The following is a 22,510-nucleotide window of genomic DNA, read 5'->3' as shown; positions in this document are numbered from 1 at the left end:
CCTCCCTGCTGGACCCCTGCTGTCACCTCAGAGCATCCGCCCAGCCTGCCTGCCCTCGGCACCCCAGCCTGGCCCTGTTCCAGCCCTGCTACTTGGGCGAGGACCCAGGGACAGCTGACTCTGGGCTCCGTGGGCTGGAAATAGGGCTCAGTGATGGCAGAGGTGGGGGTGGGGATGCCAGCCTCCCTCTGGGTAGCTGAGTGGCTGCTGGCCCCTCCATCAGCGTGCGTGTCTGAGCTCCCCTCCTTGGGTTCAGCCCTGGGTTTGTCTGATGGGGCCCCAGCTAAGCTGTGGGGTCCTCACTGTTCCCCCACGGTGCCCTCAGCTGAGGATGACCCCACACCCCGGTCCCCTTTACCTGCCCGTAGGCGGCCTGCACCTGAGCCTCCAGTTCCCGGAGGAGTGCCCGCCGCCTGGTGGCTGCTGGGCTGTCAGGGGCCCTGCTAGGCCCTGGAGTGCCCTCGGAGGGGGTGGGGTCCCCCGTGGGGAGGCTGCCATCTGCCGGGCCCCGGGGAAGGGCCATGGAGACGAGCGCTTGGCACCTCCTGCCTTCTGAGGGGCACTGCCCCACTCCACATTCCCAGGGCCTGCGGGAGGGTGGCTTTGTGGGCAGCTGCGGGTGTGGTCCCCGCAGGGTCCCTGCTACTCTTCTTCCTGATTCCGGCTTCAGGGGCTGGTGGGCCCCAGACCCTCCAAGCACCCTGTCTTTCCTAGCTCCCTGGACCCCTCGCACAGCCCCTCCCTGAAACCCTGCCTTGCCACCCGCCACATTCAGGCTGCCACAGACCATGCCCAAGGCTCCTTGCGTCACAGCGGCCTCTCTGCCCATCTGCCCATCTGCCCCTCCCCTCTGAGTCTGTTTTGCTCTCTGCCCCTCCCTGGCCCCTCTGCCCTGGGGGTCTCTCTGTGTCTGTCTCACCTGCAGCTCTCGCTCCGCCCCCTGCCCCCTGCTGACATCTGCCCAGTGGTGTCCCCGTGGGTCCCTCTGCCTGCCCGTGCCCATCTCTTTGTCAGTTTCCTCCCTTTGTTGGGTGAGACTCTTTCCCACATCGGTCTGTCCCTCTTTCTGTCTGTGCATTCTTGCTCTTCCTGTTCTCCATAGATGCCCTCTCCCAGGATGGCTCCTGGACTCTGGAAAGACCATCCCCCTAAGCCCCATACCAGATCTGCCCCTCTTTCCCTCACCCAGAGCCCTGGGGTATCTCTGCACTTGTCCACCTCCCCACTTCCGCCCGCACCTCCCACCTAACCTGTGCCAACCTCCAACTTCCTGCTTCTCAGGGAGAAGGGTGGGGGTGGGCCAGGCAGCCTGCAGAGGCCTCTTGTGCGCCCCTCCCTCCAGGTTTTGCCCCCCAGCCCACTTACCGCCCAGCTGCTGGCTCCTCACCTCCCAGAATGAGGTCAGTTGTCCTGCCCCGGCCCTGCTCCGGGCCCCTCATGATTTATTCACCTGCCCCCCGCACCGGTCTTTGTCCAAGGGAACCAGATCTCACCAAGAACCTGCCACCTGAGCTGGTGGTGCTGGCCTCTCTTGGCCACAACATGGCCATCCATTCATGTATTTCTTTTGCAAACACCCGAGGTCTGCCGGGATCCAGCCCCAGGCCAACACGACAGACCCCGTCTGCTCTGAGGGCCCTGTTTTCAGGCACATCTAATTCAGAAAATGGCCGAGAGACAGTCTCCAAGAGCTTTGGGGCATGGACCCGGGCATCAGGAAGGCATCAAGGGGGAGATGGGCAGATGGGCAGCACTCTAGGCATTGCCCACTGATGTTTACCTGGGCAAGTCCCAGGGTCCCAGCAGGGACCAGCTGTGAACATGGGGTGTTCCAAGGCACTGGAATCCAGCAGGGTCTGTGGGTGGAGGCCCTCAGGAGGGAGGAAGGGCTTGTAACCCCCTGCAAAGGCTCCAAGAGGTAGGAGAAGACTCCCGGGAGACTCGATTTCAGCAAATGTTTGTGGAGCCCCTGCTGTGTGCCTTTCTGGACCCTCCCACCTGGTTTGCACCTTCAGCAAACCCAGAGAGGCTGTGGAGGGGTGAGCACAGGGAAGGGCCTGGCCGGCTGTCAGAGGAGGAACGTGGGGACCTTGCTGCGATAGGGGCTGGGAAGTGACCTGTGAGCCGAGACCAGAGGAATGAAGGGAGTGACCGCATGAAGAGGGGTGGGTGGACTTGCAGGCAGAGGGAACGGCCTCCACAAAGCCCTGAGTGAATCTGAGCAAAGGCCAGGGTTGAGAGGCAAGTGGATGCTGGCTGGTGGTCAATGGTGGCTCATTGTGACCATTCACGTTGACCATTTGAAGGCTCGGCTTCAGCATCCTTCAGTCCCTCTGCACCCTGAGTCATAGCTCCTCCCAGAGGCCAGGCGTGCACAGCATCCCCAGCGGGACTGCAAACATCCCTCAGAGAATTCTGTTTTCTGCATGGTCTTAGAATGGACCTGCAGGCCTGGGATCCCCCTGCATTTGCTGTGTGACCCTACGCAAGGTATTTCACCTCTCTGACTCTTACTTTCCTTATGGAAAGTAAGTTCCATGGTAAGAAAGTTTTCTTATCTGGAAAGTAGGGGTTGACCTAGTATTTGCCTCATGCTGCCTTTGTGAAAATTAAATGAGAAAAGACCAATCAGGTTCCTGGCATATTGAAAGGGCTCAAAAAACTGTGGATGTCACATGAGATGAAAGAATCCATGTCCAAATAACCTCCTAAGAAGGTGGGGAAGTGTTGAGAAATGTGTCCCAAAGTATAAGCCAAAGAAGTGGGGACTATCACTGGTCAGGGTATGTGGGCTGGAAGCATTTTCAATGAAGTAGCAAAGCCTTCATGTCTGGCTCCAGGGTCCAAGATGACCAGGTGGATCAGTGGTGGACAAACGAATGGATGGATGGTTTGGTAGATAAGTGAGTGGTTGGATCGGTTGCCAGATTATGTGATGAGTTGATGTTTGAATGGCTGGTGGTGAGAAGGATGAACAATTGAGAAGATGGATGGATAGACAAACATGGATGGAAGGATGAATGGATGGACAGGTTGATGTATAGTTGAGTAGATAGATGGGAAGTTGGATGAATGAATGGATGGACATTTGGGTGACTGACTGCGTGGAAGGATGGGTAGATGATTTGATGGGCTAATGGTTTCATAGACAGATGGTTGGATGGATAGATGGGTGAATGAAAAGATGGAGGGGTAAAGTAGAGGATGATTGGGTAGGTAAATGAGTAGTGGCTGGGTAAATGAAATGGTGGATAAATGGACAGGCAGATGTTTTGATGGACTACTGGTCTAATGTTTGGTTGTTGAATGGCTGAATAACTGGGTGAAAGTGAAAGTCGCTCAGTTGTGTCTGACTCTTTGTGACCCCATGGATTATACAGTCCATGGAATTCTCCAGGTCAGAATACTGGAGTGGGTTCCTTTCCCTTCTCCAGGGGACCTTCCCAAGCCAGGGATCGAACCCAGGTCTCCTGCATTGCGGGCGGATTCTTTACCAGCTGGGCCACAAGGGAAGCCCAAGAATAACGAAGTGAGTAGCCTATCCCTTCTCCAGAGGATCTTCCCGACCCAGGAATCAAACCAAGGTCTCCTCCATTGCAGGTGGATTCCTTACCAGCTGAATAACTGGGTAGATGGGTATATAGATGGACAGACAGGTAAGTGGAGGCGGAGAGATGGCTGGGTGGATGGACTTGCTGTTGAAGGCCTTACATTCTTTATTCAAAGAGTTCATTAGGGTAAAGACCATATTTTACTTGTTTCAGTGTCTCCCCTGATGTCCGGTCCAATCATTGCTGAGACACACTAATTAGTGTGTGAATAAAGACCTGTGCTTGGGGACTTCCCTGGTGGTCCAATGGTTAAGACTCTGCACTACCAATGCAAGAGGTGTGAGTTTGATCCCTGGTTAGGGAACTAAGATCCCACATGCTTCACAGCACAGCCAAAAAAAAAAAAAAAAAAAAACACCCAATAAGAATTTCTTAAAAAAAAAAAGACTTGTGTCTATCTCCTCCTATTCTGAGTTGAGTTGTGATTTCCCCTAAAGGCAAAGATGATGACTTCTTCTCTTCTCTACCCTGTTCCCCATAAGCCAAACCCAGGCAAGGCCCGTGGTAAGATATCACTTAAGATATACACAGATTCATATTTAGATATCACTTCACGGTCACCAGGATAGCTATGGTGAAACAGACAAACAATAACAATCATTGGTGAGAATGTGGAGAAGTTAGAACCTTCATAGGCTGCTGCTGGGCTTATACAATGGTGAAGCCACTTTGGAAAAGAGTTTGGCAGTTCCTCAAAATGAGTTACCACATGACTCAGCAACTTCACACTTAGATATATACCCAAGGGAACTGATAAGTTCACACAAAAATTTGTGTGTAGCACTGTTACAACTTTCATAAAGTGAAAGTTGCTCAGACGTGTCTGACTCTTTGTGACCCCATGGACCATACGGGCCCTGGGATTCGCCAGGCCAGAATACTGGAGTGGGTAGCCTTTCCCTTCTCCAGGGGATCGAACCCAGGTCTCCTGTGTTGCAGGCGGATTCTTTACCAGCTGAGCCACCAGGGAAACCCAAGAATGCTGAAGTGGGTAGCCTATGCCTTCTCCAGCAGATTGTCCCACTCAGAAATCGAACCGGGGTCTCCAGCATTGCAGGCATATTCTTTACCAACTGAGCTATCAGGGAAGGTGTTACTCATAACAGTCAAAAAATGAAGCAACCCAAATGTTCATTAATACATAAATGGGTAAACAAAATGTGTATGTCCAGACAATGGAATATTATTTGGCCATAGAAAGGAATGATGTCCTGACCCATCCTACAACATAGATGAAGCTTGAAGACATTATACTAGGAGAAAGCAGCCAGACGTGAAAGGCCACATCGTGTGTGATTCCATTTATATGAAATATCCTGAAGAGGCAAATCTATAGTGACAAAATAGATTGTGTGCGTGCGTGTTAGTCACTCAGTTGTGTCTGACTCTTTGTGACTGTAGCCCACCACGCTCCTCTGTCCATGGGATTCTCCAGGCAGGGAAGGCAGGAAGAGGAATGAGGCGTGATGGCTAACGGGTCCAGAGTTTCTTTTCGGAGTGATGAAAATGCTCTGGAATTAGTGGTGATGATCACACAACACTGAGCATACCAAAACCCACAGAACAGACACTTTATAAGGGTGAATTTTGTGTAGCAATAGAGCTCTTACATATACTTTAAACCCCACCAAAGACAGGGGCTGACATATACATGGACTGGAGGTGGGGGACGGACACAGGAAGCTGCCTGCCCCATGCGACTGGGAAAGCTGTGCTCTCGGCCTCAGAGGAAGAGGCCCCAGGGTGGCCGCAAAGCTAGACCACAGGCTGGGCTGGGGGAGCCAGAGGCCTGTGGGTAAAAGCAGTCACCAGAACGCTGCAGCATGGTGCTAAGGCCTGCCCGGAGGGCCCGAGCGTGACGGCTGGGGTGTGAGCTGACGGGAGGCCTGCTGGCTGTCAGCATGTCTCCAAGCTCCCAGGTGTGTGATGCTTGTGCACAGAAGGTGTGCAGGCGTGCTGCAGGCCAGAGTGGGTAACCGAGTCTTTCTGAGCCTTGGTGTCCTCTTCTGCATAATGGGAACACGACCCCCTTCCTCCCAGGCTGCGGTGGAGATGACATGAAACCATTTATGCAAAAGCTCTTTGTAAGCTGCTAAGTGCCGGGCAGATGTTCCTGCAGCTGTGAGTCAGGGATAGATCCCAGCTCTGGGGCCACCTCGCCCACCCCCTCCCAGACCCAGGCAGCCGTGGGCTCCGTGAGGCTCCGCTTGCCTGGTGTTTTCCCACGCTTGCGCTGGGTGCTTCTGCACATGGGGAAGGACAGCTTCCTCTTTCTGGTGGCTCTGATGGGAAAAGCAGGCTCAGTCAGGGGCCAGTTCCCAAGAGGACCCCACCCACTGCCACCCCCAGCACCAGGAAGGGGCAGCCAGGAGAACCGGGCTGCAGGTGCAGATGGGCCCGTAGGGAGGCTGGTACAGGCCCCGCCTGGAAAGACACAGCCCTCCCAGGTCCAGAAAGTCTTGCTCACTCCAGTTCATCTGTCTTTCCATTCACCCGTATCCCTGGGCTCAGCCTGCATTTGAGAAGTACAGAGCACTTTGTTGTTGTTTAGTCACTAACTCATGTCTGACCCTTTGCAACCCCATGGACTGTAGCCCACCAGGCACCTCTGTCCATGGGATTTCCTAGGCAAAGGATACTAGAGTGGGTTGCCATTTCCTTCTCCCAGGGATCTTCCCGTCCCTGGGATTGAATTCATGTCTCCTGCATAGGCAGGAAGATTCTTTACCACTGAGCCACCTGGGAAGCCCTCACAGAGCCCTTCAGTTCAGTTCAGTCGCTCAGTCGTGTCCAACTCTTTGCGACCCCATGAATCGCAGCACACCAGGGTGTCCTCCCTGTCATCAACTCCCGGAGTTTACTCAAACTCATGTCTATCGAGTCGGTGATGCCATCCAACATATCATCCTCTGTCGTCCTCTTCTCCCTCTGCCCCCAATCCCTCCCAGCATCAGGGTCTTTTCCAATGAGTCAACTCTTCACGTGAGGTGGCCAAAGTATTATAGAGTTTCAACTTCAGCATCAGTCCTTCCAATGAACACCCAGGACTGATCTCCTTTAGGATGGACTGGTTGGATCTCCTTGCAGTCCAAGGGACTCTCAAGAGTCTTCTCCAACACCACAGTTCAAAAGCATCAATTTTTCGGCGCTCAGCTTTCTTCACAGTCCAACTCTTCACATCCATACATGACCACTGGAAAAACCATAGCCTTGACTAGGTGGACCTTTGTTGGCAAAGTAATGTCTCTGCTTTTTAATATGCTGTCTAGGTTGGTCATAACTTTCCTTCCAAGGAGTAAGAGTCTTTTAATTTCATGGCTGCAATTATCATCTGCAGTGATTTTGGAGCCCCATAAAAAGTCTGTTTCCACTGTCTCCCCATCTATTTCCCATGAAGTGATGGGACCAGATGCCATGATCTTAGTTTTCTGAATGTTAAGCTTTAAGCCAACTTTTTCACTCTCCTGTTTCACAGAGCCCTTAGACATAGTCACATAACAAGGCCCTACAGAAGAAAGAGTGAGGGTTGAAAGTGATGCCCCGAAGCCAACCTGACGTCTTCACGCTCTGACCTTGGGAACGTCAGCCTGTGCTTCAGTTTCCTCCTCTGTAAAATGGGATCTGAACAGGACCAAGTCTCCGGGTTGTAAAAGGTGTAAATTTCTCAGCGGTAGCCCTCAGTCCCTGAGGGTTTGCTATTATTATCAAGGAGAGAGGCTGCGGAAATGGGTGTTTATTGAAACAGCATTCATTCAAGCAAAAAGCATTTAGGGAGCACCTACTGTGTGCTGGTGCTGGGCCGCTCAGCCCTGGCGCTCTGGGGGCCCTGAGGATGCTGTGTTCAGGTGTGGTGAGGAGGCCGGTAGTGGCTGCTCGGCGCTGAGTGTGGGAGCCTCTTGTAAAACCGCTGCAGCGGCAGGTGGGGTGCAGGGCTGCAGAGACCCGGTGGGGCCCTCCGGCCGGCTTCACCACACCCACACCTCGCCCCAACCCAGATCCGCTCGGTGACTCGGCGGATTCCCGGGGTGGGGCGCCGGGCCTTAAATATAAGGCCTCCGGGTCCTCCCCACTTCCTGCCACACTTGAACTCCGCCGAGGCCTCCAGTGAGTAGGGTCTGGACCGGGCGGGGGGAGGCGCCGGCCGAGCCACCCCGCTCTCCGGGCGGCCTGAGCGCTGGGCTGCCAGCCCCAGGGGTCCTTCGTCCCGCAGCGTCCCGTCTGTCTGCCTTTCCTAGTGCCGCCCTACACCATCGTCTACTTCCCGACCCGAGGTGCGGCCGCTGCTCCCTTAGGAGGGCGAAGGGCCCCGGCAGGACGCGCAGACTGGACAGCGCCCGAGGCGGAGGCGGGACCCCGGGGCGGCGGGGCGGGATCGCGAGCTGGGGTCCCGCCGCGGCGTCGGCTGTCGGGGCGGGGGGCCCGCGGGCGGTGCGCTCTATTCCTTCCTGGGGCGAAGTGGGCTGGGCCTACACCCCTGTCCCCCTGGCCCAGACGCTGTGGGGGCCCACTCTGTATCCGCAGCTCATCTTCTCAGCGGGCTCAGAATCTAGTCTGTGTCCTGTCTCGGCACCCAGCTCCCATCCACTCCTGACTTCCCCAGGGGGCTGCTGCGAGGCTGGGGTCTCTGCCCACCCCCACTGCCCCGTCCTCCCCTCCCCCAGGGCGCTGCGAGGCCCTGCGCATGCTGCTGGCCGACCAGGGCCAGAGCTGGAAGGAGGAGGTGGTCACCAAGGAGAGCTGGCTGCAGGGTCCACTCAAGGCCTCCTGCGTGAGTGACGGCGCCCAGACAGGTGGGGCAGCCCTTGAGCAGGGGGCAGCTAAGCTCAGTGTCCCTCACCAGACCGTGCCCCACCCCTCCCAGCTGTACGGGCAGCTCCCCAAGTTCCAGGACGGAGACCTCACCCTGTACCAGTCCAATGCCATCCTGAGACACCTGGGCCGCTCCTTTGGTGAGTCCCGAGGCTGAAGGCAGCCCAGTCCAGGAAAGCACCTGAAGGGTCCCACCCAGATGTCCCGGGATCCGGTCCTACGGCTGGAGGACGGGCCAGATGGCCCTTCAGGAAAGGGCAGGGCCTGGGTTAGGAGGGCTCTAGGTTACAGAGCTGGGGTCTCCAGTCCCCCCAGGGGCAGGGGCCACATGGCTTGTGCCGGCAGCCCTCCTGGGTTCATTGCTTCCTGGATGACAGCTCAGAGGTGGTCACTGGCCCCCACATGGTCCATGCTGCTGTAGGCTAGAGTCACTGTGGGTGTGACCAGGCGCTGCAGGGCCGGTCTCCTCCTGCCCTGGCCTCACCTGAATCTGGAAAGCTGGGGCACTCAATGAGCAGGCCCGTGGCCTTGTTTCAAAGATGGCAGGAATGTGGCTTGGGGAGGTGGCTGCCTCCTTTTCGGCTAGCTTGTGGGAAGGGGATCCCACATCAAGGAAGTCAGGGAAGGGGAGTGGGAGCAGCCAGGCCCAGGCCCACCCCGACTTTGGCGAGACCTAGGGTGAGAGGACGGAGGCTTCTAGCACAGCCTGCCTCTCATGGTCCTGCCCTGGGCAGTCCTGCACTCAGAGGGACACGCCAGTCTGCAGAGCCGCGTTCTGGCCAGGCCCCACAGTGGACACCCCTCAGGCCTGGGGGGGGGCGCGGTCAGAGGCCTGGCCAGCCCTTGCAGGGGGACAGCCTGGAGGAGGGACTGGGGGTGGTTTGGGCTGGGAGTTCCCTAGTCCCAGGGACCAGAGTATGGTCTCAAAGACGAGCGCCTGGGCTCCTGCTGGTACGTTCCTTGGGCTTGTGGATATGGGAGTGGCAGAACTGGGCAGAGGGGATCCCCCAGCACAGGGGACCTGGGTGCCCAGACCTGAGGGCTTCAGGTCTGGGGGGAGAGGGGAGCACTGAGTGGGCGGGAGGCCAGCCTGGCCAGAACGTGACCCTCCGCCCGGCCGCTGATGCAGGGCTCTACGGCGCAGATGAGCGGGAGGCGGCGCTGGTGGACATGGTGAACGACGGCCTGGAGGACCTTCGCAGGTGCTGCGGCCACCTCATCCACCACAAGCGTGTGAGCAGTCCGGGCTGGCGCTCAGGGCTGGGGCGGGGAGGCTGCATGGGGCCAGGCCCACCGCAGACCGCCGCGGGCATCACTTCCTTTCGCAGGAGGCGGACAAAGCCCAATATGTTCAGGAGCTGCCGGCGCACCTGAAGCCTTTTGAGACCCTGCTGTCCCAGAATCAGGGGGGCCAGGCCTTCATCGTGGGCGACCAGGTGAGCACTGGGTCCAGCCATCGGAGACCTATTTCTCAGATGGGCAAACCGAGGCCCAGAGATGGCCCGTAAACTGGCTCCCTGGAGCAGCCAGTGTTCTGCATCCCCCAGCCGCCCGCCCTGTCTCCTGATCCCACTCAAGCCCTCCCGCCCCCTGCCCTGCAGATCTCCTTCGCCGACTACAACCTGCTGGACCTGCTGCTCAATCATCAGGTGCTAGTCCCCGGCTGCCTGGACCCCTTCCCCCTGCTCTCTGCCTATGTGGCCCGCCTCAGCGCCCGGCCCAAGCTCAAGGCCTTCCTGGCCTCCCCGGAGCATGTGAACCGGCCCATCTTTGGAAGCCGCAAAATATGAGCCCAGCCTCCCCCGGGAGAGGGACTGCCCTTGAGACGAATAAACACAGTGAGAGGGAAGCTGTGCTGTGGTCACTGAGGGCCCGGGTGGCCGCTGGGGAGCCCCAGCCCTTCCCAGACTGTCTCAAAGAGGATGAGGGCTGGGCTGGGCCTTGAAAAAGCTCCATGCCCTCAGAGCTGCCAGGACACAAAGAGGAGTTCCAAGTCCAGAGAGGAAGATGAGATTCCACACCTCCAAGATCCACCCTGGAGGGCTGCCTGCAGGAGGGGGTTGACCTTCCCAGGGCCGCGGCAACCTGGGAAGCATCTCCATCGGAGAGAAGGGCCGCGTGTAGGGGCCACACAGTTCCTGACTACTGTGGGATGAGCTCCGTCACCCAACACAGGCAGGGTGACTGGTCTCTGCACTCTCCGGTGCTGCGCACACATGTCACTTGGAGTGACGCACACACTCGAGTGTTTCACACGCGTGTCCATGTTGCCTGTTCTTGGGTGTCACCCCAGGCAGTGCAGCAGGTGGCCAGCAGGGCCCAGGTCTGTGGCTGAAGACAGACCTGGGAGTTCTGGGCATGCTGTGCTGCTTGGGGACGGGGGTGGGGGGGTGGTTAGTCAATGTTCTCCTCCAGCTCCTGGGGCCTCTGTCAGCTCCTCCCCCCCAACTGTGGGAGCACCCCACCACCTGTCCAGTCCCAGCCCAGCTCTCCTTCCTGCAAGGCTGTGACTGCTCAGCCTGGCCCGGCCCTCCTGGTGCTCCTCAGACGATGTGCAGGCAGATAATTCCAGAAGGCCTACATTCCCAGCGCAGAGCTCTCATGGTTCCTCGCTGCTCTCCAGGCAGAGTCCTCAGAATGATGAGCCTGCCGGGCCTTCCTACGTCAGAATTCTCTGGTTTCCAGAACATTCCCCACCCCCAGCGGCCTGGTTCACCCTTAGAGCTGCTCTCTGCTCTCCAGGTAGCCCAGCTCTCGTGCCCCTCCCCGCCTTTGTCCGGCTGATGACCCACTTCCCCGCCCACACCTCGCCTCCCCCACTTTCCCCGCCACCCCCACAGTCACGCCCCTCAGCCCTCACCTCCCTGCCCCTCTTCGGCCAGGTGCCCTGGGCACTTCTGCCTCTCTGCTCCGTGGGGTCTGGCCGCCCAGTTGTCTCCCCTCCAGCCCTCCCCCTGTGAGGTCAGAGACCGGATCAAGTTCGTTTCTGTCTCCCCTGGTCCCAGGTGAGGTGCTGCTGACTCACCTTTGTTGTTGCTCAGTCGTGTCTGACTCTTTGCAACCCCATGGACTGCAGCACGCCACGCTTCCCTGACCTTCACCATCTCCCAATTTGCTCAAACTCATGTCCATTGAGTCGATGATGCCATCCAACCATATCATCCTCTGTCACCTGCTTCTCCTCCCACCCTCAATCTTTCCCAGCATCAGTATCTTTTCCGGTGAGTCGGTTCTTTTCATCAGGTGGCCAAAGTATTGGAACTTCAGCTTCATCATCAGTCCTGCCAATGAATAGTCAGGATTGATTTCCTTCAGGATGGACTGCTTGGATCTCCTTGCTGTCTGAGGGACTCTCAAGCGTTTTCTCCAGCACCACGGTTCAAAAGCATCAATCCCCGTGGTGGTGGTGGTTTAGTCACTAAGTTGTGTCCGACTCTTTGCAACCCCATAGACTGTAGCCTGCCAGCCTCCTCTATCCATGGGATTTTCCAGGCAAGAATACTGGAGTGGGTCGCCATTTCCTTTTCCAGAGGATCTTTTGAAACCAGGGAGTGAACCCAGGTCTCTTGCTTTGCAGGCAGATTCTTTACCATCTGAGCCACCAGGGAAGCCCATAACCTCCTTTGAGATGCCACAAGCCAGGATTCGAACCTGGCCTCTCTGGTCCCAGAGCCTGTGCTTGTAACAATTCTCCCAGCTTGAACCACTATTTTTTAATATCCTGGCCCAGGGTGACTGCAGTTACCAGGTTCCCTGCGAGCTGGTAACTCTGGTGACCCCTTCCCCCACTCAATTATATGGAGACAGGAACCCTAACAGGTTGGGCTTCCAGCCTTTCAGGGTCGGGGTGGAAGTGGAACTAGTTCCAGTTTAAAGGCTGGATCAGGAACTTCCCTGGTGTCACAGTGGACAAGAATCCATCTACGAAGGAAGGGGACACGGGTTCGATCCCTGGTCCAGGAAGACTCCACATTCTGAGGAGTAGCTATGTCTCTCTGCCATAATTACTGATGCCCACACACCTAGAGTCCGTGCTCTGCAACAAGACCCAGTGTAACCAAAAATAAATAAAGAGTTGCAGGGGAAAAAAATGGGGGTGGGGGTGACTGGAACATTTAAAGCCTGTTGATTGGATTTGCTCTCCAGCTGGGGAGGAGGGACAAGTAGTTACAGACTCAAAATGCCGGTCCTTGTGGGCACTCCCAGTCCTCAACCAGCTGCAGTTGGGTCAGAAGAGGCGAATAAAGGGGTTGATCCCGGTTCCTGCGAGGATTTGCCCTCTGGTGGCAGCTCTGGGACTCGAGAGTCTCCCTCCCTGGGGCATTAGCCCAGGGAGGTTGGGGGTGAGGGGTTCAGGGCGTCACCCCAGACCTCAGAGGTAGAAGCCCAGCTTGCTATGGTGCCTTGAGTCCAGGTCTCAGCCTATGGGCCTTGCTCTGCCGCCACTCCAGAAGCTGCGGGAACGTCAGCTGAGCCCTTCCCAGGCTCGCCTCTGCCCTGCACCACCTTCTCCCGGCTCTGTCAAGGTCCCAGATGGTTCTAGCTTGGGCTCCATTCCCCACCTCCAGCCCATTCCCCCCGAGCCCACTTGGTAAGCCACCTGAAGACTCTTCCCAGCCCTGGAGGTTGGAACCCCTGGCTGCCTTTCCCCAGGTGTATACCCTCTCTGGGCCTGTTTCCCTTCCTGACATCACAAAAGGCCACAGTGTTTACCAAGCACCTTCTGTGTGCCAGACACTCGGTGGCTCTTAAAACTTCCATTTTACAGATGAGAAAACTGAGGTCAGAGCTGGAATTTGCACCCAGGCAGACTGACGGCCTAGCCTACATTCTTTCCCAAAGAGCCCCAGCAAATGCTCTCAAAAGTGCTCTGCACAAATCTAGCCTTCAGTGGAGTGGTTATTTGCAATGTTAATGTTATTGAAATGTTAAATATCCTGATTGCAATCAAGAGGGAGCCACAGGAATTTTAGAAGCCGGAGAACAGGTCATGTTCAACCGCTGGCCTGCTTTGTGGTTTGCTGTCAAGGCCGAGAGGCTGAAAACCAGCTCTGCAAATGTGGAGATGAAACCAGGGTGAGCACGAACAACTGGGAGGAGCCTCTCATGACCCTGTGGAGACGTTTACCCTCAAGAACTGTTGTGTTTGTCCAGAAAGTGCTTTTGGCAGGAAAACTTGAACTCCAAATCTTCCTCTTGGAAGACTTTCCACCGGGGTGGGGTGGGGAGCCTATACAATCTCCAGATGGGATTTTCCACAAAGTCAGGAAAATAGCCCAGGATCCCGCGAGCTCTGGTTACCGTCGCTCCAGCTTCTTTGCCTGAGCCTTGATCTTAAGAGAAGCATCTAGGGGAGAAAATAAAACGAAGGCTTTTAGTTCACCCATTGGCTGATCCCCAGCTGGGTTCTGGCTCAAAAGTGTATCAACCTTGAGAAAATGGTGGTTCCTCAAAGATTTGGCCTCAGTATGTTTAAGTCTCCAGCTAGACCTACTGATTAGGCCACATCTGGGGCAAGTTGGTGGCTCAGTGGTCAAGAACCCGCCTGCCAATGCAGGAGACTTAGGTTCCATCCCTGGGTCAGGAAAATCCCCTGGAGGAGGAAATAGCAACCCACTCCGGTATTCTTGCCTGGAAAATCCCATGGACAGAGGAGCCTGGTAGGCTACAGTCCGTGGGGTCACAAAGAGTCCGCCATGACCTAGTGAGTAAACAACAACGAGAGTGGAAAGTTACCATTTTGAGAGTTTGAAGCAGTAGCTTTTTCCTCTTATGCCAAAAATAAGACAACTGGGAATAGGGCTCATAAATCAGGCCCCGGGAGACTGAGACACACAGCTGGCTTGGTCGCTCAGCTCTAACCTGGTGATGTCTGTGGGCTTCTCTTCCTCTGACTCTGCCAGCCCTCATTGTCTCCTGCTGGCAGCAGGCTCTGCCCTCCAGACACATGTGACCCAAACCCAAGCCCCAGCCCTGGGCACAGTGTGGTCCAAGGGCTGAGCCCTGGCAGGGGAGCTGGGCCCATCAGACCCAGCTGGGTCAGTGCTGGCCAGGCACCAGGAGCTTTCTCTGCAACCAGAGCTTTCTTTTCTTCACAGAAGTCCATGAAGGGACTTCCCTGGTGGTCCAGGGGTTAAGAATCTGCCTTCCAATGCAGGCGACACAGGTTCAATCTCTGGTCAGGGAACTAAGATCCCACACGCCACTGGGCAACTAAGCCTGTGCGCCACAACGTCTGAGCCCACTCATCACAGTGACGACCCAGCACAGCCCTTGCACAAAAAGAGTCAGTGAGGGCGTGACTTCAGAGCAGACTGTGGGGTTGGTTATAGCGGAGAGAGTTGAGCCCATGTGTGTGTCTGTGTGTGTATGCGTGTGTGTTTGTGAAAGAGAGAGAGTTTTCAGCCATGATTCCAGTTCCCCAGAGGCCATGTCCTTGCTCTGATTTGTTCATGTGACCTCATACACGCTTCTTTTTTGGAGCTGAGCTTCTGTGATTTCAGCTGAAAGAGGCTGCGACAATTTTCAAATATGTCTACAGATCCATTTTCCCCATCAGAATTTGGAATCAATCTCCTACCCCTTGCGTTTGGCTGGACTTAGTGACTTGTTTCCAGCTCACAGGTGTGGGAGAGATGGTGCAGATTATCCGGGACTAGGTCGTGGAAGGTCTGTGGCTTGCTCCAGGATCCCTCTCTTGGGTTGCCAGCCATCCATGAAGATACTCAAGCAGCCCTGGGGAGAGGTTCAGGTGACAAGGAGCAGAGGCTTCTTGCCAAGGCAGCACAAAGTCACCGCCCATGTGAGCAAGCCGTCTGGAGGGCCTCCTCCAGCCCCAGTCGAGCCTTCAGATGGCTGCAGCCCCAGCTGCAATGTTGACTGAAACCTCATGAGAGACTGTGTTAAACACGTGTTTTAGTTTTTGGGTTTTTTTTTTTCTGGCTTTGCTGGCTCTTAGTTGCAGCATGTGGGACCCAGTTCCCTGACCGGGGATCAAACTGTGGCCCCCTGCATTGGGAGTGTGGAACGTTAGCCAACTGGACCACCAGGGAAGTCTGATTTTCTGTATTCTGATGCTCTGACTGACCCTGCAGGGTTAACTAATTCTTATGGGAAAAGACTCTGATGCTGCAAAAGATTGAAGGCAAAAGGAGAAGAGGGCAGCAGAGGGTGAGATGGTTAGACAGTATCACTGACTCAATGGACATGAATTTGACTAAGCTCTGGGTGATAGTGGAGGACAGAGGAGCCTGGTGTACTGCAGTCCATGGGGTTGCAAAGAGTTGGATACAACTTAGCGACTGAACAACAACAAAAGTGATGGTAAACAATTGGCCTGACAGTGTGCCTTTCGAATGCAAACGAACCAATTCAGAGCCCATGTCCCACTTCCCTCAATGGGCTCTTATACCCTAGCCATACACCTGCCATAGTCACCCCAGGGCCAGGTACCAGACAACCAGAGATGGCTCCTATGCTCCAGAGCCCACTGCAATGATCCAAACTCACCAATCCTCGGCCTGCTCACCCTGCCTTGTGTTTCTTTCCACGGAAACCACAGCAGAGGCTCTGCCCGAAGTTTCCCTTCTCCCTCTGCCTCCTGACCACCCCTGGTGCACCCTTGGGTGGACGCCCCCCACTGCTACCCCAGAATGGCGTGCCCCGTTCTCTTGGGATTTGTGGGAAACTAACTATCTCTTTGATGGCAGATGCCTCTTGATCTGTTGGCCTTGCCAGACCTAAATAATAATAAAGCCTATATTTAAAACAGTGACTCTGGGCAACAACAACTCAGCCAAGCCACTCCCAAATTTCTGACCCGGAGAAGGAGATAATATATGTTTATTATTTTAAGTGAATAAACTTTGGGGTCATTTGTTAGACAGCAATAGATAACTAATAGAGGGTCGGAACCAGGCCAGCACCATCTGGTCCCGGCGTAGGATGGACGTGGAGCAAATTTCCAGGTTCACAAAGCAAGGCAGGTGCTCTGAGGTTTCATGAGCTATTTTCCAGAGGTTTTCTGGTTCCTTTGGTTGAGGTTTGGTGTCTTCTCTGACACCACTGGGCACAAGAGCTGGTTAGTGCTCAGGATAAAGGCGCATTCTTCAAACAGAAATCTTTCCTTTGATGATCTATCTCAATTCTTGGTTGCAAACCCAGCATGATCCAACACCCCAAAGCATATTCCAATGATTAGTTTTTCTATGCAGGTCATTGACATTGAAGAGCAGCTAATGAGCTTGACTTCAGGTCCCATCCCTTTCCCTCATTTGCTCTGTGATCCTGATCACCATACCCAAACAAGGCAATACATCTAAAACAGCTCGGGACTTTCCGGGTGCTCCAGTGGTGGTTAAGAATCCACCTGCCAATGCAGGGGACACAGGTTCGATCCCTGGTTAGGGAAGATCCCACATGATGTGGGGCAACTAAGCCCATGTGCCCCAACTACTGAGCCACACGCCTTGAGCCTATGCTCCACAACAAGAGAAGCCACTGCAATGAGAAGCAGTAATGAAGAGTAGCCCCCGATCACCGCAACTACAGAGAAAGCCCACGCGGCAAAGAAGACCCAGGGCAGCCAAAAATAAACAAATAAATCATTAAAAAAAAAATCTTATCTGTGTCTCCCCTACTGGTTCTGTTTCTGGATAGAACGCTGACTAATACACTATTTAAACAGAAGAGTAGGATACTTCCCTAGTGGTCAAGTGGCTAAGACTCCACGCTCCCAATGCAGGGGGCCCAGGTTCAATCCCTGGTTAGGGAACTAGATCCCACACTCTGCAGCTGAGACCTGGAGCAGTCAAATAAATAAAAATAAGCATTTAAAAATAAATTAATAAAATTAAATTTAAAATTAAAAATACAGAAGAATCACTTATTGAGGGCTGTCTCTGAAAAGATCGCTTTTCTATCTGTTGTGATTAGAACAATCTGGTTTTTTTTTTTAATTTATTTATTTTTAACGGGAGGATAATTGCTTTATATTATTATATTGATTATAGTATACATGAACATGATGGCTTTAATTCTTGCATAACATGTTTATTTTAAAAATTGACTAATAGAAAACTTGATTAAAAAGCTTTACTTGGAGAGGAAACCTCAATGTAGTAATACTTTTTTGTTTCATTCTAGACCCAAGTGCTCAAATGATGACTTGGCTGAAAATGTTGAACTTCAAGTTTTGCTAGAGGTCAACATACCATCAGTTGTTTTTTTCCCCCTCTTGCTCAATTGCATATTTGTGCAAAACGTATGGTGAAAGAAGGGATGCCACCTTCTCAAGATGTTGAGATAGCCCCGAAGGTAAGGGAGATGTGTTCAGCCATTTATTGAACATTTATTATGGGCCAGGCATTGAGCTAAATGTTTTCTTTATTTTTTAAAAAAATTTGGGGGGGGTCTTCCTTGCATCCTGCAGACTGCCCTCTACTTGTGGGGCACATGCTTCTCCCTGTGATGGCTTCTCTGGCTGCAGGGCCTGGGCTCTAGATCACAAGCTCAGGGTTGTCCTGAGCCAGGTGGAGTCTTATTTTATATATAGTAATTTGTATCTGCTAATCCCAAACTCCTAATTTACTTCTCCCACCCCTTTCCCCTTTGGTAACCACAAATTTGTCTTCTATGTTTGTAAGTCTGTTTCTGCTTTGTAAATAAGTTCATTTGTATCACTTTTTTTAGATTCCACATATAAATGACAGCATATGATATTTGTCTTTTTCTTTCTGACTACTTCACTTAGTATGATGATTGCTAGATCCATCCAAGTTGCTGCAAATGGCATTCTTTCATATTCCCACTTTTCCCTAGTGGCTCAAACGGCAAGGAATCTGCCTGCAGTGTGGGAGACCTGGGTTCAGTCCCTGGGTTGGGAAGATCCCCTGGAGAAGGGAATGGCTACCCACTCCAGTATTCTGGCCTGGAGAATTCCATGGACTGTATAGTCCAGAGGGTTGCAAAGAGTCGGACACAACTGAGCAACTTTCACTTTCACAATTTATGGTAGGTGTGCACGTGTGTGTGGGTGCTAAATTGCTTCAGTTGTATCCTACTTTTTGCAATCCTATGGACTGTAAGCCCTCCAGGCTCCTCTGTCCCTGGGATTCTCCCGGCAAGAATACTAGAGGGGGTGGCCATTCTTTTCTCCAGGGGATCTTCCCGACCCAGGGATCAAACTTGTGTCCTGTGCATTGCGGGAAGGATTCTTAACCACTGAGCCACTGGGAATCCTCCAAACTAACACAGATATCCTTCAGTGGGTAAGTGGTTAAACATACCAAGGAATAAGACTCAGGAATAAAAGGAATGAACTGAGACTTCCGCAGTGGTCCAGTGGCTAAGACTCCACACTCCCAATGCAGGAGTGGGTGGCAGGTTTCAATCCCTAGATGGGGAGCTAGATCCCACATGCTGCAACTAAAAAAAAAAAAAAGACTCTGCTCATGCTGAAACTAAAGATGCTGAAACTAAAAGATTGAAGATCACAGGTGGGGCAACTAAGACCCAGTGCAGTCAAATTAAGTAATTAATTAATTTTTAATAAGAAGAATGAACTATTGATTCACAGGGCATCTGGAATCCAGAGAAGTGTGCTGAGTGGGGGAAAAAAGCTGATCCCAAAAGCTTACATACTGTTTGATTCCATTTATATAACATTCTTGTCATGACTAAATTATAGAAATAGAGGACAGATTGTGGTTGCCAGAGATTAAGGACAGGCGAGGGGATTGCAAGTGGTGGGGAATGGGGGGGAGAGATGTGGGTGTGGTTATAAAAGATGATGTAAGAGATTGTGTGGTGAGGAACTGTTCAGGGTCCTGACTGTGGTGGTGGATGCGTGAAACTACACAGGTGGTAAAATTGCATAGAACTAGACACACACACACACACACACACGCACACAGGAGTCCAGCTGAAACCAGGGCAATCTGCTCACAAGATGGTTAGATTGTATCAATGTTAATATCCTGGGTGTGACATCACACTCCAGTTTTGCAAGATGTTATCTCAAAAGGAAAAGGTTAGGTCAAAAAAAGTAAACAGACATAAAGGTTCTAATTAAAAGACACAGGTGTCAGAATGACAAAAGAACATTAAATTATACTCTATGTATAAGAACACATTTCAAGCGAAGGATATGGAGAGGTTGAAAGTGAAAGGATGAAAAAGGCATGCTGTGCAAGTACCACCTGAAAGCAAGTGTAGCTGCATCAATATCAGGACAACAGCGCTTGGAAGCCGAAAGTCAATACAAAACAAATGAAGAACTTAAAAAAAATATATAGAGGGAATTTTGTTAAAGTGAAAAGCCTCAATATTTATCCAGAAATAAAAAAATTTTAATTTTGTATGTATCTAATATCATGGCCTCAAACTTGATAAAGCAAAACATGATGGAATAGCAATGAAACGTACACAAAGCTGAAGTCATTACATGTGTGTGTGTGTATTTGCCAATCTTGTTTCATTTATATTTTCTTTCAGTCTGTATTCAGATATTTTAACATGCTTCTCTTAGTAACTGATAGATCAGGCAGAGAAAAAATGCAGAATAAAATGAAAAAGTCAGACAACCCCAGAAAACACTTTTCTTTCTTTATCTGGCTGCGCTGGCTCTTAGTTGCAACAGGCAGGATTTTTCCTTGCAGTACACGGACTCTCTAGTTGTGACGAGCTGGCTCAGTAGTTGAGGAGTGTGGGCTTAGTTCTACTGCATTTGGGATCTTAGTTCCCCAACTAGGGATTGAACCTGTGTCCTCTGCATGGCGAGGAGGATTCTTTGTGTGTGTGTGTGTGTGTAATAAAGTTTTATTAAAGTATAAAGGAGATAGAGAAAGCTTCTGACATAGGCATCAGAAGGGGGGCAAAAGAGTACCCCAAGGAGGATGGTCCAACCACTGGACCACCAGGGAAGTCCCAGAATACACTTTTTTTTCAGCTCGTGTATAACCTATACCAAAATCGATTCCATAGAAATGTCAGCGCATTCCAGTGGATTGAAACTGTAGAGTCCGTTGTCTGTGCACAGTGCAAGTGAGCTAAAAGCCAGTTTCCAAAAAGACAACTTAGATGTTTGTGATTAAAGGACTATTTCAGGAGCTGAGTCCTCATGCCAGCGAACCACAAGTACCACAGAGAATCATTGCTTCATAGAAAGCAAACCAATATGCAAAATGGTAAAAGAAAAATTTACCTCAAAATTTTTTTTAGAAAATTAGTTAATTTATTTATTTGATTTTAATTTAATTTGGGTCTTCATTGCTGCGTGGGCTTTTCTTCAGTTGCGGCGAGTGGGGGCTACTCTCTAGCGGCAGAACGTGGGCTTTTCATTGCAGTGGCTTCTCTTGTTGTGAAGCATAGGCTCTAGGGTGTGAGGGCCCAGTAGTTATGTCTCGAATGCTCTAGATCACAGGCTCAGCAGCTGTGGTGCACGGGCTGAATTGCTCCCTGGCACGTGAAATCTGCCCAGATCAGGGATCAAACCTGTGTCTCTGGCTTTGGCAGGAGGATTCTTTACCACTGAGCCGCCAGGGAAGCCCAAATGTGTATTTTGTTTTTTGTTTTTTAATTTTAGGGATAAAAATTTGCTGTTGTTGAGGTATTATACATCTATAAATACATTATTATGCCTATACTGCACATACGGTAAAGTGCACTCCTCTTTAAGTGGATTTTGTGAGTTTTCCTATTCATGCAGACCTCTGCAGTTACCACCACATCAAGAGAGAGAGAATGTTTCTAATACCTCAACCCCATAAAGTTCTCTCAAAGTTAGTGCTCATTCTCCCTCAAAATTAGTGCCCTCCAAACCACACATCATTCTGGCTCCTAACACCATAAACTAGTTTTGCATGTTCCTGAATTCATATAAATGGGATCGTATACCATGCATTATTTTGTGTGGCTTCTTTGGCTTAGTGAAACATCTGTGGGTTTCATCCTTGTGGTGTGTGGCAGCGCTCCATTGGGTGTTTTAGTCGCTTAGTCATGCCCGACTCTTTGCGATCCCATGGACTGTAGCCTGCCAGGCTCCTCTGTCCATGGAATTCTCCAGACAAGAACACTAGAGTGGGCTGCCATTTCTTTCTCCAGGGGATCTTCCCGACCAAGGGATCGAACCCAGGTCTCCTGCCTTGCTGGCAGATTCTTTACCATCTGAGCCACCAGGGAAGCCCTCCACTGGGTGACCATATCATAACTGATTGGTTGACATTTGGGTTGAATGTCTGGTTTGGGGCTATTATGAGTTAAGGATCAGCTTATTTGATTGTGGAAGCCTGGTAAATCCAAAATCTGAAGAGTAGGCTGGCATTATCTACCGATTTAAATGTCAATCTCATCTAAAAGAAAAAAAAAAAAAAAAAAAACCTTCAGAGAAACATCTAGAATAGTATTTGACCAAACATCTCGGTACTGTGGCTTATTCAAGTTAACACATAATTCAAGTTAACACAAGTTAACACATCACAGGACTCCACTGGACCACTCCCGCGAGTGTCCGCTGCTCCCGCGTGACCCCCGCCCTGTGTCCGCACGCTCCCGCCCCGCCGGCCGCCAAGATGATGTGCGGAGCGCCTTCCGCCACGCAGCCCGCCACGGCCGAGACCCAGGCTATCGCCGACAAGGTGAAGTCCCAGCTGGAGGAGAAGGAGAACAAGAAGTTCCCAGTGTTCAAGGCTCTGGAGTTCAAAAGCCAGTTGGTTGCTGGGAAGAACTCCTTCATCAAGGTTCATGTGGACGAGGATGACTTCGTGCACATTTGAGGGTTTGAAAGCCTCCCGCATGAGAACAATCCGTGGCCTTGACCAGCTACCAGATCAACAAAGGCAGACACGACGAGCTGACGTACTTCTAGGCCCGATTTTGCAGAGTCTGTTGCCACATGGGTCTCTCCTCTGCAGACCTGTCTGGGACCAGACGCGGTGCCCCTTGGGGTGGGGTGGGGTCTCTGTTCCCTGCTTTCATTGGGTTGTTTTTTCTCCCAATCCATGATTTTAGCTAAATTTCTATCGAGGAGGGCTTGTGTTATCTTTAAATAAATATGTGTTTTCTGTTTTCACACACACACAAAAAATTAACGA

At 52.3% G+C, this 22,510-nt stretch overlaps 1 protein-coding gene and 1 pseudogene across 1 annotated transcript; both read left to right on the top strand.

The window, feature by feature from the left end:
* The first annotated feature begins 7,603 nt into the window (after positions 1–7,603).
* LOC133070326 (glutathione S-transferase P-like) lies at positions 7,604–10,269 on the top strand. Its single transcript, XM_061162369.1, has 7 exons — positions 7,604–7,715; positions 7,847–7,882; positions 8,273–8,379; positions 8,473–8,560; positions 9,550–9,653; positions 9,749–9,856; positions 10,022–10,269. Coding segments are annotated over exons 1-7 (633 nt in total). The 5' UTR covers positions 7,604–7,714; the 3' UTR covers positions 10,211–10,269.
* Positions 10,270–21,948: 11,679 nt separating this feature from the next.
* Positions 21,949–22,284, top strand: LOC133065876 (cystatin-B-like; annotated as a pseudogene).
* Positions 22,285–22,510: the final 226 nt, after the last annotated feature.

This window comes from Dama dama, chromosome 2 (genome assembly GCF_033118175.1).
Source record: "Dama dama isolate Ldn47 chromosome 2, ASM3311817v1, whole genome shotgun sequence".
Classification (NCBI taxonomy): Eukaryota; Metazoa; Chordata; class Mammalia; order Artiodactyla; family Cervidae; genus Dama; species Dama dama.
Note: the sequence above shows the minus strand (reverse complement) of the source record. Positions and strands in the feature narration are given on the sequence as shown.